The sequence below is a fragment of the Salvelinus alpinus genome, chromosome 9 (genome assembly GCF_045679555.1).
Source record: "Salvelinus alpinus chromosome 9, SLU_Salpinus.1, whole genome shotgun sequence".
NCBI lineage: Eukaryota > Metazoa > Chordata > Actinopteri > Salmoniformes > Salmonidae > Salvelinus > Salvelinus alpinus.
In genome coordinates this window covers 77,421,197-77,436,835 of record NC_092094.1, presented here as the reverse complement: position 1 = coordinate 77,436,835, position 15,639 = coordinate 77,421,197, and the positions used below count along the sequence as shown (strand labels likewise).

At 45.6% G+C, this 15,639-nt stretch overlaps 1 protein-coding gene across 9 annotated transcripts in view; it reads left to right on the top strand.

Annotated features, from left to right (window-relative positions):
- Positions 1 to 15,639, top strand: part of LOC139530662 (myelin transcription factor 1-like protein) — a 140,007-nt gene that overhangs the window by 37,720 nt on the left and 86,648 nt on the right. For all 9 annotated transcript variants that reach the window (XR_011666095.1, XR_011666096.1, XM_071327250.1 and 6 more), the window contains exons 2-4: positions 11,706 to 11,821; positions 14,263 to 14,308; positions 15,119 to 15,152. Coding sequence is in view for 7 of the 9 variants with exons in the window: in XM_071327250.1 (XP_071183351.1) it covers positions 14,263 to 14,308; positions 15,119 to 15,152 (80 nt within the window). In the remaining 2 variants the exon portion in view is untranslated. The remainder of the gene's footprint in view (positions 1 to 11,705; positions 11,822 to 14,262; positions 14,309 to 15,118; positions 15,153 to 15,639) is intronic.

Sequence of the window (15,639 nt, the reverse complement as noted above, 5' to 3'; positions counted from 1 at the left end):
GAAGGATTAGTACAACCCCAAGAACACCATCCTAACCGTGAAGCTTGGAGGTGGAAACATCATTCTTTGGGGATGCTTTTCTGCAAAGGGGACAGGATGACTGCACCGTATTGAGGGGAGGATGGATGGGGCCATGCATCGCGAGATCTTGGCCAACAACCTCCTTCCCTCAGTAAGAGCATTGAAGATAGGTCGTGGCTGGGTCTTCCAGCATGACAACGACCCGAAACACACAGCCAGGGCAACTAAGGAGTGGCTCCGTAAGAAGCATCTCAAGGTCCTGGAGTGGCCTAGCCAGTCTCCAGACCTGAACCCAATAGAAAATCTTTGGAGGGAGCTGAAAGTCCGTATTGCCCAGCGACAGCCCCGAAACCTGAAGGATCTGGAGAAGGTCTGTATGGAGGAGTGGGCCAAAATCCCTGCTGCAGTGTGTGCAAACCTGGTCAAGAACTACAGGAAACGTATGATCTCTGTAATTGCAAACAAAGGTTTCTGTACCAAATATTAAGTTCTGCTTTTCTGATGTATCAAATACTTATGTCATGCAATAAAATGCAAATTAATTACTTAAAAATCATACAATGTGATTTTCTGGATTTTTGTTTTAGATTCCGTCTCTCACAGTTGAAGTGTACCTGTGATAAAAATTACAGACCTCTACATGCTTTGTAAGTAGGAAAACCTGCAAAATCGGCAGTGTATCAAATACTTGTTCTCCCCACTGTATAGACTGAACAGGTGAATCCAGGTGGAGGCTATGATTCCTTATAGATGATCCCTTATTGAAGGGCAAGACAAAATAGTGAAGTGCCTTTGAACGGGGTATGGTAGTATGTGCCAGGCACACCGGTTTGTGTCAAGAACTGCAAATCTTCTGGGTTGTTCAAGCTCAACAGTTTCCAGTGTGTATCAAGAATGGTCCACCACCCAAAGGACATCCAGCCAACTTCACATAACCGTGGGAAGCATTGGAGTCAACATGGGCCAGCATCCCTGTGGAATGCTTTCGACACCTTGTAGAGTCCATGCCCTGACGAATTGAGGCTGTTCTGAGGGCAAAAGGGGGTGCATCTCAATATCAGGAAGGTGTTCCTAATGTTTTGTACACTCAGTGTAGATTGCTTTATATTGTATGATCAGGTACATTTTTATTAGATTTTATCTTAAGCTCACAAGGGATGTTTTTTTTTCCATTTTCTTTAACAAAAATACCACAGTAACCTCACATACCCCATGAATTCTAGTCGTTGTTTTAACTTAACACACCAAGCCCTTCACTGACACTGAGATAGGAGTGCATGGTGACTGAAGGAATTGGCTGACAAAATCAATGTATAGTAGACTACAATTTCGTCTGTCAGACAGGTAGGCCTACTTCTTATTTCTTGGATAGGAAGAAATAGGCTCCAACACAAAGCCCTCTTGTTGTTAGTAGCCCAAAGTCAAATGAAAATGAAGACAATTTAAATCAATTTAAATGTCGATTCATACTAACGTAAGTTAGTATTTATTGTATGGCTTATTGTACGGTCAATAACTCTGATAAATCGCTTCATAATGGGCAACGAAACAGATTGTTTTTATTTAAATCAATTACAGTGAGGGAAAAAAGTATTTGATCCCCTGCTGATTTTGTACGTTTGCCCACTGACAAAGAAATGATCAGTCTATAATTGTAATGGTAGGTTTATTTGAACAGTGAGAGACAGAATAACAACAAAAATATCCAGAAAAACGCATGTCAAAAATGTTATAAATTGATTTGCATTTTAATGAGGGAAATAAGTATTTGACCCCCTCTCAATCAGAAAGATTTCTGGCTCCCAGGTGTCTTTCATACAGGTAACGAGCTGAGATTAGGAGCACACTCTTAAAGGGAGTGCTCCTAATCTCAGTTTGTTACCTGTATAAAAGACACCTGTCCACAGAAGCAATCAATCAATCAGATTCCAAACTCTCCACCATGGCCAAGACCAAAGAGCTCTCCAAGGATGTCAGGGACAAGATTGTAGATCTACACAAGGCTGGAATGGGCTACAAGACCATTGCCAAGCAGCTTGGTGAGAAGGTGACAACAGTTAGTGCGATTATTCGCAAATGGAAGAAACACAAAAGAACTGTCAAACTCCCTTGGCCTGGGGCTCCATGCAAGATCTCACCTCGTGGAGTTGCAATGATCATGAGAATGGTGAGGAATCAGCCCAGAACTACACAGGAGGATCTTGTCAATGATCTCAAGGCAGCTGGGACCATAGTCACCAAGAAAACAATTGGTAACACACTACGCCGTGAAGGACTGAAATCCTGCAGCGCCCGCAAGGTCCCCCTGCTCAAGAAAGCACATATACATGCCCGTCTGAAGTTTGCCAATGAACATCTGAATGATTCAGAGGACAACTGGGTGAACGTGTTGTGGTCAGACGAGACCAAAATGGAGTTCTTTGGCATCAACTCAACTTGCCGTGTTTGGAGGAGGAGGAATGCTGCCTATGACCCCAAGAAACCATCCCCACCATCAAACATGGAGGTGGAAACATTATGCTTTGGGGGTGTTTTTCTGCTAAGGGGACAGGACAACTTCACCGCATCAACGGGACGATGGACGGGGCCATGTACCGTCAAATCTTGGGTGAAAACCTCCTTCCCTCAGCCAGGGTATTGAAAATGGGTCGTGGATGGGTATTCCAGCATGACAATGACCCAAAACACACGGCCAAGGCAACAAAGGAGTGGCTCAAGAAAAAGCACATTAAGGTCCTGGAGTGGCCTAGCCAGTCTCCAGACCTTAATCCCATAGAAAATCTGTGGAGGGAGCTGAAGGTTCGAGTTGCCAAACGTCAGCCTCGAAACCTTAATGACTTGAAGAAGATCTGCAAAGAGGAGTGGGACAAAATCCCTCCTGAGATGTGTGCAAACCTGGTGGCCAACTACAAGAAGCATCTGACCTCTGTGATTGCCAACAAGGGTTTTGCCACCAAGTACTAAGTCATGTTTTGCAGAGGGGTCAAATACTTATTTCCCTCATTAAAATGCAAATCAATTTATAAAATTTTTGACATGCGTTTTTCTGGATTTTTTTGTTGATATTCTGTCTCTCACTGTTCAAATAAACCTACCATTAAAATTACAGACTGACCATTTCAATGTCAGTGGGCAAACGAACAAAATCAGCAGGGGATCAAATACTTTTTTCCCTCACTGTATAGCAGTAGCAAGCTTATCTCCGGTCTTACGTCTCGTCTTCACGTTCTCCCTCTCAAACTGAACAGGACATCAGTAGGCCTAGTCTGCCGGCACAGAATTCGATTTTTTATTATTTTCGAAAGAAGCCTTTGATTCGCCTGAAGCGCCAGCGTACACAGCACAGCCATTGGTCAGCAAGAGCAGGGCAGGCCAGGGCTCATGATTTGGATAGCCTATCCATTACAGTGTGTAATGCAGTATAGCCTAGTTTTACACCATCCCAGCAGTGCAAAAACATCGAAATATATTTCTGTAGAAGTATAACTTTGCCTGTGCTTCCCCGAGCACGCTCTTCGTATTGTGCCTTCAGGAAGTATTTCAGACCCCTTGACTTTTTCAAAAAAACTTTACGTTACTGCCTTAAATAAATAATGTATTATTTATTTATTTAAATAAATAAATAAAAATCCTCAGCAATCTACACATAATACCCCATAATGAGTCCACCTGTGGTAAATTAAATTGATTGGATATGATTTGGAAAGGCACACACGTGTCTATATAAGGTCCCACAGTTGACAGAGCATGTCAGAGCAAAAACCAAGCCATGAGGTTGAAGGTATTGTCTGCAGAGCTCCAAGACAGGATTGTGTCGAGGCACAGATTTCTGCAGCAGTGAAGGTCCCCAAGAACACAAAGGCCTCCATCATTCTTAAATGGAAGAAGTTTGGAACCACCAAGACTCCTCCTAGAGCTGGCTGCCCGGCCAAACTGAACAGCACACAGCCAAGACAACACGGGAGTGGCTTGAGGACACGTCTCTGAATGTCCTTGAGTGGCCCAGCTAGAGCCCAGACTTGAACCCAATTGAACATTTCTGGAGAGACCTGAAAATAGCTGTGCAGCAACGCTCCCCATCCAACCTGACAGAGCTTGAGACGATCTGCAGAGAACAATGGGAGAAACTCCCCAAATACAGGAGTGCCAAGCTTGTAGCGTCATACCCAAGAAGACTCGAGGCTGTAATCCCTGCCAAAGGTGCTTCAACAAAGTACCTAGTAAAGGGTCTGAATACTTGTGTAAATGTGATTTTTCCGTAAAAAAAATGGTATTTAATAAATTTTAGAATAAGAGTGTAACCTAACACAATGTGGAAAAAGTCAAGGGATCTGAATACTTTCCGAAGACACTGTATAGCCTAGGCCTATAGCCTAAATTATAATATAGACTAAGGATCATTTGATTGAGATCACACTAGGCACACTTGATAATCAGAGATGAGGGACAGCATCAGCCACACCGATTTGTAATAAGCAACTAATTCACAATCACTGAGCAATATGACATTTCATCGATTACAAATTACATGACCCTCTCCTGAACTAAATTTAAAAAATACTGACCCTGACTGAAATTTTAAAAAGATGACCCGCCCAGATTTTCCTCCAGGTAACAATTGTGTACATTTCGACCGCTCCCATACCATCAAGAGTTATGAATCCTATCTACAGTGTGATCCAGGGATGAACAGTAGATAGGATTTAGCTATAATATGCTATTTTGATGATATTTTGTATTCCACTCGGGTGGGTGTTTTCCCTTTTTCCTGCGATGGTGTGTGAGTTGTGGGTGTGATTGTGTGTGTGTGTGTGTGTGTGTGTGTGTGTGTGTGTGTGTGTGTGTGTGTGTGTGTGTGTGTGTGTGTGTGTGTGTGTGTGTGTGTGTGTGTGTGTGTGTGTGTGTGTGTGTGTGTGTGTGTGTGTGTGTGTGTGTGTGTGTGTGTGTGTATTTGCCAGGTGGGGGTACCTGAGGGGGGGCTGTGCCCGCTGTCACCCTGGGGTAAGCCTGCAGGGCAGAGGGGCACGTGTCAACCCTTTCTATCTTTTTGTCTGTAGAAGTATCATTGATATTCTGAAAGACGCCCAACAGCAGTATCAGCAGCAGTAGTAGCAGACTGACTCCTCACTGCACAGCGGAGACAGCAGACAGAGAGAGAAGAGAGCAGGAGAACAATAGAGCTCATCACAGGGGCACTGCAGACTGGGATTAATCAGAGAGAGAGAGAGAGAGAGAGAGAGAGAGAGAGAGAGAGAGAGAGAGAGACATAGCTCCGCATGTCCACACACATCAGGGAGACACACACAAATGTACATGCACACTGTATGCAAATGCACAATTTCATGTTGCCATGTTCAATGTTGGGTAGGTTACTTTCTAAATGCAATCTGTTACAGTTATTAGTTACCTCTCCACAATTGTAATCAGTAAAGTAATTTTTTGAATACCCAAACTCAATAACGTAATCTGATTACTTTCAGTTACGTGTGCCTTAAGAGGCATGAGAAGAAGACAAAAGGGATCCATCAAACGCATTTGGTGTGTCATCATAGTGGTCTCTGACTTGTGGTCAGATTGCTCAGGTGGAACAAACTTAAACATGCACCTTTTTTCATCGCTGAATTGAATGTCATTGAGAAAACAGAAAGGTGATATAATGTATTTTATCGCAAAACATCCTTTAAAGGTAATCCAAGAAGTAATCATCTCATTTTTCAAAAGCATCTGTAATTTGATTACAATATCTTTGCTGGTAACATAACTGATTACAGTTACAATTCTTTTTCTCATCAGATTACATGTAACTGACTACATGCAAACAGTTACTCCCCAACTCTGCCCATGTTTCAGAGATGTTTTGTTGTTGCAGCTACTAAATTCAGGTACATTACTCAACAAGTCACGTCTTTATAGAGCACACACACAGGCACGCACACACACACACACACACAGACACACACACACACCCACACACACCCACACACAGACACACAGACACACACAGACACACAGACATACAGACAGCTAATAAAGAGTAGGACTACGTGATGAATGCCACATTTTAGAAAATGTCAACATGAACAACTACACAAGTCTTCAACATTTCATTTGCCTGTATCATGGCATAAAAAGAAAAAGGCTGGACAGAAATGTTCTGCACAACACACCCAGTTGTTCAAATACAGACACACAGTAACATTAATCTGGCTAGGTGAGAATTATGAGCAGTCTTGCAGTATTGTCAGAAGTTTCTTATTTGACTCATCATACTGTGTAAGGTTGAGAGCTATAGTGTAGATTATTACTGTAATAATGTGAGACCTTGCTAGTCACTGTGTCTAACCGTATGCTGCTCTGGCTGCTTTGAATACTGTAAAGTACATACATTACCATTGCCTCTCTCCTCTCTCTGCTGCCAACCTCTCTCTCCCTCGCAACACACACACACACACACACACACACACACACACACACACACACACACACACACACACACACACACACACACACACACACACACACACACACACACACACACACACACACACACAGAGAGATGTACAGACAAACCACACACCTTTCAGGTTGGGTGAGCTGGGAGACAGACGCAGGGCCAAAGACTTGGCTGGTAATTAAGGCCCTGGTGCTCCCGTTTGACAGAAAATGAAAGAAAATGTCCCACTCTCTCCCCCCTCTGCTCTCTCTTTCCACCTTCCCTCCTTCTCTCCCTCTCTCTACCTGTTCTCTCCCGCCCTCTCCTCATGCTCTCAGTTCCCTCTCCCTGCCTTCCCTCCCTACCCCCTTCCCTCGGTCGCTCGCCCTCTCTCTCTCCCCCCGTAGGTCTGATTGCCGTCTGGCATCTCTCACCTGAGTGTTCTACCCAGCCTCATTGTGCTGGTGATTACCCTACTGTGGGTAATTGCAGTGCCGTGGCTGTGGATGGTATTTCCTCCCAGGCTCCCCAGGCTCCCAAGGGGCTCTGCTTTATGGTGTGTGGGTGTTTATAGTATGTGTGTCTGAAAGTGTGTCTGAAAGTGTGACTGCTATTGCTTCAACCTCTCAAGTCCTTGACCCAAAAAGGGGGTGAGTTTGTCTGAGCTATTGCTGTTGAATGAGAAAAGGCAGAGAAGGAATATCTGTTTCCCCGGTCATCGAGTTCTATTTCCATCCATAATTATTTGGATCAAAAAACAGTTTTAGGGGAAGGAATGTAAAACATTTCCCCCAGCCACCTCCCCCATCTTGGCAGCTGCAGAGACAACAACGTGCGAGTTAGAATCAGAGTTGGTGGTGCAGGATCTCCTGCCTCCTGCCTTCTGTCTATCACTGTCTTCCCTTGTTCCCTCAACCCTGTCTTCACAAGCCTCTCCATCCACCATACTGTCTGTCCTCTCTCTCTGTCTTTCCCCAGTCTCATACTGTCTCCCCCAAAAGCCACCCACAGACCGTACGATTTTGGACTTGGCATGCCACGATTTTGCCTTCCCGGCCTAAATATCCACATCGTGGGCAATATACGTAGGCCGTAAATGTGACGACAGAATTGAAACAAATCGTACAGTCTGTCCAGGTTGATGTCAAGATTTGAATTTGGTGTCATCGCACAGTGTGACATGTGATAACCGTAAAAGACTGAATCCGATGTACAGTAGTCTGCATTCCCATGGCTTTCTCCCACGTTCTTGCTTCTGTCTACCCCATCTAACCCTGTTGTCCCCTGCCTCCTTTCTGCCCTCTCCCCCTGTCCCTACCTCTCTGATGAATCCTTCTTCTTCTGCTGGACTGCTACCTTACCCTTCTTCCCCCAGACTCCCCCAAGACCTCACACCTCCATGACAGTGTGGAGATTACATAAATGAGTAATGGCATCACAGCCTGCATCATGACAGGTCAATGATCACCTTGCCTCCCCAGACTGGCTGTGCCTTCCAAATGGCCATTGTGTTTTAAAGAGACCTGTTTCTAAAGCTCTGATTACCAAGGCAGTTCTCTCTCTCTGTGTGTGTGTGTGTGTGTGTGTGTGTGTGTGTGTGTGTGTGTGTGTGTGTGTGTGTGTGTGTGTGTGTGTGTGTGTGTGTGTGTGTGTGTGTGTGTGTGTGTGTGTGTGTGTGTGTGTGTGTGTGTGTGTGTGTGTGTGTGTGTGTGTGTGTGTGTGTGTGTGTGTGTGTGTGTGTGTGTGCGTGCACGTGTGTGTGTAAAAGACTAAAGGCGTGAAAATAAGAGAAAGGAGAGGGAACGAGAGAGAGAGAGAGAGAGATAAAGGAGAGAGAGAGAGCGAGAAATGACAAAGAATATTTAGATAGAGCTCCTCTCCTCTGTGCTGCGTACACACATTCTGCAAAATGTAGGTCAGGCAGCCCCAGTCACTCTTAAAAACTGAAGGCTATTTTAGGCTTGCGTGTGTGTAATGTGTGTACGCGTGTGCCTGTGTGTACGTGTGTGCCTGTGTGTGCCTGTGTGTACGTGTGTGTACGTGTGTGCCTGTGTGTACGTGTGTGCCTGTGTGTACGTGTGTGTAATGTGTGTACATGTGTGCCTGTGTGTACATGTGTGCCTGTGTGTATGCGTGTACCTGTGTGTACGCATGTGCCTGTGAGTACGTGTGTGCCTGTGTGTACGCGTGTGCCTGTGTGTACGCATGTGCCTGTGAGTACGCGTGTGCCTGTGTGTACGCGTGTGCCTGTGTGTACGCGTGTGCCTGTGTGTACGCGTGTGCCTGTGTGTACGCATGTGCCTGTGTGTACGCATGTGCCTGTGAGTACGTGTGTGCCTGTGTGTGTGTCTCGTGCACAGTCTCCCTGAGCCTATCTCTCTGCTGTGGACTTTCATTGCAAATGGTTTTCACAGGCACCATATGTCAGGCAATATACAACTGCTATTTACAGGCCATATACCCTGGCTCTGATAAATATCACTTTTGAAAAGGGCTAAGTCCATCCTCCTCCCCCACCTCTATGGGTTATGAAATAACAACAATTACACAAACACACCATCACTCACTCCAAAAAGTGTGTGTGCGGCGTTAGTGCATATGTGTGTGTTTGTGTGTTGATTTGTAATGTCTGTCTGTCTGGGCTGTAGTCAGTGCTGCTACTGCCTTGCTGAGGTCACTCTGTCACTGTCCTTGGTGCTGAAAGAGTAGCACACACTAACCATAATGAATACCATCTCTGCTGTAGGAATGGATTACTAAATCACACACACACACAACCCCATAGCGAGAAGTAGGCCAAGGCATTGGGATGTGGGAAGCTACAACACGACACGTCAGGGCTCTGATTTCATCCCCTGTCCCAAATCAAGGCCTTAATCAGACCAATCAGAGAGCAGGGCCAGCGGCACTCAGTGTCTGATTAGAGAACTGGGGGACAGGGAGGAGAGGGGTGAGTGTGTAGAGAGAAGGGAGAGAGGAGAGAGAAAAGAAGAGAGGGAGACTGAGTTGAGGGAAAAGTAAAGGTTTACGGGAGGAAGGAACTTTTTCTTGTTCTTTTTTTGTAGGAGGGGATGTAACTCTGAAACGAGGGCTGAACGCTGATAGTAGATGTCTCCTTCCCAGGGAGGCAGAGAGAAGTCTTTTGGGCATATGCTTTAGGGTTTTTGTTATTTTTCAACTACAAAAGTAGACAGAGAAGAGAGAGAGGAAGAGAGAGAATGAGATAGGAAGAGAGAGCAGGAAACAGAATGAGAACCCCCAGTGGTTCAAAGGAAAACTGTGAAACCCCCCCCCCACACACACACACACACACACACACACACACACACACACACACACACACACACACACACACACACACACACACACACACACACACACACACACACACACACACACACACACACACACACACAACGCCCCTATCTCCCTAGCAGTATTCCCAGCAACATATTGTGTTGCACAGCTGGCTATTGTAAGCTTTATTGTAGAGATGTGGTAATGTCGCAGCTCTGGCTGTGACTGGCTATTTGGACTTCATGGTTGTGTGTGTGTGTGTGTGTGTGTGTGTGTGTGTGTGTGTGTGTGTGTGTGTGTGTGTGTGTGTGTGTGTGTGTGTGTGTGTGTGTGTGTGTGTGTGTGTGTGTGTGTGTGTGTGTGTGTGTGTGTGTGTGTGTGTGTGTGTGTGTGTGTGTGTGTGTGTGTGCATACATATGTGTGGGTCTGACAGTCTCCCTGATGAGGGCTTCATTCATCACTGCTGCATCATGAACACCTCCTCTGCTATCTCCTGGACACTCCTCCAATTAACATGCCTACATACAGGACAGACACAGAGACAGGGAGGGATGGAGAGAGAGGGGGGTGGGGGGTGAAGAAGGGAAGAAAGTGAGGGAGAGAGGAAATTTATACATGCTTACCTCTGCCTGTTAAGATAGAGGGCCCGGCAGCTTATTTACAAATTGTAAAAATGGCTTTAGAAAAATACTTGCATTCATTGACAAAAATAATAACTTGCAAAAATAATCAACAGTTGGCCAATAGCAGTATTACCTTGACTTGAGGATAGAAGCCTAAGCGCTTTAAACATCAGGCAAAACACCCATAAACACAGATCAGAGTATACACCATTTGTGGTCTTTACATGGTTATAAAGCATAGTGTTTGATTGTAGCCTAGTAGCGATAGCATAGTTAACTTAGCAAACAATGTTGGGTGTGCAAAAATATGGCGGCCTCCATGTACTTACCACAAATGCCCCATTTGCTAAGTTCGCCGTACTGTAGCTTGCTCTCTGTTACTCGTTCTGTATCTGCATTGGCAAAGCATAGGCCTAGGCTACACAATACCAATTCTAGATCCCAGACGCAGGAAATTTGATGAACTGGAACAGTAGACTGTGTTCGTTTGTGTGGGGAGCAATGGGAGGGAAATGTTGTGACCTGACGTCACACTGCCGGAATACCTAAAATGGCTCTCGCACTCTTTCTCACTTTCTCTCACAGTGCATCCTCTGTGTTCACCATGCATCTTGCTCTGCGTTTCGTCTCTTGCTCTTTGTTTGTCCCTGGGCGTCTGTGTTCTGAGAGGCAGTGTTATTGCCCTGGTCAGGGGAGATAAATAGGCCTCTTATATCTGGACTGTTTTACATCAGCAGTGGTTGAACCTCCTTGGAGCTGCCAAGCATGCTTTGTCCACCCAACACCCCTTCCTCCCCCTCTCTCTCTCTCTCTCTCTCTCTCTTTCTCTCTTTCTCTCTTTCTCTCTCTCTCTCTCTCTCTCTCTCTCTCTCTCTCTCTCTCTCTCTCTCTCTCTCTCTCTCTCTCTCTCTCTCTCTCTCTCTCTCACTACTATCTATTTTTCACTCGCACACTTTCTCTCTCTCTCTCCCCCGCTATCTTTGTCTCTTTTCAATTCATAGGATGGCAGAGTTGAAGAGAAATCATGGAGGGTAGCATGGATCATTAGCCATATTTTTTCCCACTTCCTGCAGAATATGATAGATCTAGCTAATTACCGCCTTGCCAAGTCTATTTCACAAAATGACAAGCAGCTATCGGGAGGGAGGAAATCACATTCACTCCGTATATAGCATACATGTTATACTATGTGACTATTCATGAGTCTATCATCAGCTTCCTTCTCAAAGGAAGGAAGCTCAAGCCAAACACTATCATACAGCGTGGGTAATTATGATTTGCATGGAGATTTGAATTCCTAAGTATGGATATTGTTTTTTAATTCTTTGCAGAAAATGAACTTGAAAGAGTGGTGATCCCTTTCTCTCCCGTCAAACGTCTACTGTTGTGGGCAACGGAGGAAGCAGAGGTCTGGACCAAAGAGCAATCTCACCCCAAACCATTTCAGGTACAGTTACAGCAACCATTTCAGTCATAATGATACGGTACATCTTGATAATCTCATAACCCTGTTTTAAGATGTCGAGCCACACCTCTGTCATACTCAATCCCAACCATTAAAGGTAAAGATACAAAACTCTGTCACACCCAAACCTTTCCACAAGCTCGTCTCAGAGTGATAGCTACCTACCTACAACAACAACAGTCACTGGAGAAAATGTTGACAGCAGATTTCCATCCTTATCTCTCCCTCTCTATCTCCCTCTATCTCCGGCACCCACTCAGTTGCTATCAGCATGGTCCTTCACAACTATTCAGATGCACTTAGATGGAGATAGCATGCATGTTTACTGTCACTGGGTGATGCATGGCGTAAATACCTAGTTGCAGTGAAATTTGATCATGCAAGTGTGGTTTTTGGAAACCTCTCCAATGACTCACTGAGGAATACCAACGCAGGCTGAGGAGTGGGGCGGTGGAGAGGTGTGGGGGGGTGTGGAGGTAGCACCATATGCCTGAGACATATTCTCCCAAAACTTCAAGGTGAAACAAAGGAAAACCGATAACGATGTGAATTGTGGTCCCAGCCCCTACCACACACACGCACACGCACAAGCACACACACACACACACACAGACGGCACAGAAAGGGCACGAATGAGAGTTATTCTGCCTCTTATCTGCAATATACAGTATAAATACGGTAAAACGGTATGAACATTGGGGAAACAGATCTTCCTTATCTTTCCATTACTGCCAGCTATTACATCTGTGACATTTGTGTAAAAAAACGGGCGGGTGAGGAGGGTGAGGAGGGTGGGGAGGGTGAGGAGGGCTCATAACACCCAGAGGGGCGGACGAGTCTCAGACAGGCTTTCAGGGACCTGGGCACCGGTCTCACAAGGGGCCTTGATGGAGGAAGTGGCGGCGACTTAGATGCTGTTGTTGTTGTCATGGCGGCTGAGAGAAGCCCTTAGAGAGAATCTGACAGCTGTAGATAGGCATGGTGTTTGTGTGTGTGTTGTGTGTTTGTCTGTGGAACTCCCTCACTCACCATAGCCAGGAGGAAATAGCTCACGTTGTGTTTTCGGACATAAAGTGTAGCACTGTTGAGGTCAGGTGTTGAGTGCTTCCCATATGGTTGTTGAAAAACACCCGTGCAAAGCAGAGCATTATCATGTTGAGCCTGGCTAGTCTCAGCAGGTGACGACTAATTGAGTTTCTGTCATGCAGTTCATTCATTGTCCCTCATATTTGCTCCTTTGCTCTGTCTGTCTCTCATGAGCCAAATGTCAACGTAAATAGAGTGTGGTGAGTTGGGCCACACGGATTGATAACTTCTTGTTTTTTTCCCCTGAGGTAGGATTTCCTCTTATTACCATGGAAACCCCTGTGCCGCTCCACAGAAATATAATTTCAGGCTCTCCTCCTCCACCACCCCCTCCCAAAAACACCCCGCCACACTAATAAGATTTACTAGCTACCGTTGGCTTTGATCATTTTATTTTCCCCGTTTGAAACATTTATGGCCAGCATTAAAAAAAAACACGACGGCTTCCACCATTAGGACTGAAGGCTTCAGTGGCACTTTAATAAATCATGGAGCCTTAAAGAGACATCCAAACCCGGCTAGCCTGTGATAGTCCACAACTCAGCCAGCATTCATATGTTCCGTAACATGAATAACAGAATGCGCCCCTTCGTTCAACTCATCAACGGTTAATGCTCCTCTGACCAGTCGGGATCCACTTTTACCGTGTGATGATGGCTCTAGTGTGGGAGACATTGTGGAGTGGGAGTGATGTGATATCTGTGAGATGAAAAAGAGGATTTACAGATGAGACATTGCTTTGAGAGGCATACAGAACATTGTGTACACAGTGAATAATGTGGTCTAGCGGAATATGGGAGGGATATAATTATACTCTATATATATGACTTTGTTTGAGGAATGTGCCAAGTGGTATAAAGCAAAGATGACACCTTTAGGTAGAAAGTAGTACAGGTGCCCTTTAATGGAGAAGCGTGACTGTGTTGGCGAACGATGGAATATCATAATCCGTACACAAATATGGACCAGAAGAAGAACCAATGCAATTATGCATTTGTTTTCACAGTACATTTGCATACATATTTCAAAGCACCATGAAGGAGAGGTTTGGGTGACATTAGCACCTGGCAAAATCTACATTTCTTAATCCTTTTAAAGAGAAAATAAATGCAATTTCACAGTGTCAGAAACAGTGAAGCTTTGGCACCAGGCAATTACTGTCGGGATAAATTGGGGTGTAGGTGTCTCTGTGTGTGTTCATAAGAGAGAGTGACAGACGGGCGGCCGGGCAGACAGACAGACAGACCCAGGTGCCAGGCCGTGAAAGCCACTCTTCTCTTGGCACAGGCCCTGGCAGGGATTCTATCTCTGACTATCTGTTTGTGTCTCCTCTGCAGATGGAGGTGAATGCAGACGAGAAGCGCCATCGCACACGCTCAAAAGGTATCCGAGGTGCGTCTGCACTCTCCTCAAATCACTGCAGGCGCCACTCAGGGTGACCTTACCCCAACCCACAAGCACACACGTACACACAAACACACACAAATACACACACACACACACACACACACACACACACACACACACACACACACACACACACACACACACACACACACACACACACACACACACACACACACACACACACACACACACACACACACACACACACACACACACACACACACACACACACACACACACAGCTCTCTCACTCACTACTTCACTCTTCTCCTCACACTGCCTCTCACCTCACAAGCCATCCTTTATGAGACACTCTTGAATTCACAATTCTCCAGGCAGTCTATCCAGCCAATTACATTGTGTTATTGTGCCTGCCTCTATTGAATATGGTTTTCACTGTTTTTAACCTTGATGAAAGCATGCTTTTAAGATATAGGGATTACTCTTTTTCTTTCGCATCCCCTCACTCATTATTTTCTCACCATCCCTCTCTGCCTGCCCTCTCTCTTCCCTCTCTCTCTCGTTCCCCTCTCTCTCTCCCCTCCCTATCTCCCCTCCCTCTCTCTCCTCTCTCTCTTCCCTCTCTCTCTCCCCTCCCTCTTTCCCCATCCCTCTCTCCTCTCTCTCTCCCCTCTTTCTCTCTCCTCTCTCGCTCTTCCCTCTCTCTTCCCTCCCTCTTTCCCCGTCCCTGTCTCCCCTCACTCATCTCTCTCTCTTCCCTCTCTCTCTCCCCTCCCTCTTTCCCCATCCCTTTCTCCCCTCTCTCTCTCTGCCTGTATTTCTCAGTGCCTGTGGAACCAGCGATACCAGAGCTGTTCAGGTCAGTATTACTGATAAACATTGTCCCTGTTCCCCTGCCTTTCCAGCTAACCCCCATGTGTGAGTGAAAGAGGGAGGGAGGTAGAGAGGGGGAGGGAGAGGCTGAGAGATGAAAGGCCACGAGGGCCGATAATGGCTGTGGAGTACTCCCAGCCTCTCAGTGTGCAGCGAGAGACGAGCACTACAATCACCTCTTCAGACAGGAGGGCGACGCCATTTACTCTGCATGCTACTTCCTTGGGCTTCCTCTCTCTTTTATTCTCATCTCTCACTTTCTCTCCCTTATTCACTCTGTATCTCACTTCATCTGTACCAGTCGCTCTCTCGCTCTTTTCTCTCTAACTCTCTTCCTTTCTGTCTCGCTATCCCGTTTCTCAGTTTTTTTTCTTCTCTATCTATCCTGACAAACCCTATTGCCAGTAAATAATTAAAGTCGACGTTCTCTTTGATCAAATCTAACTTATTAAAACCCACTGCAAACTCCATCG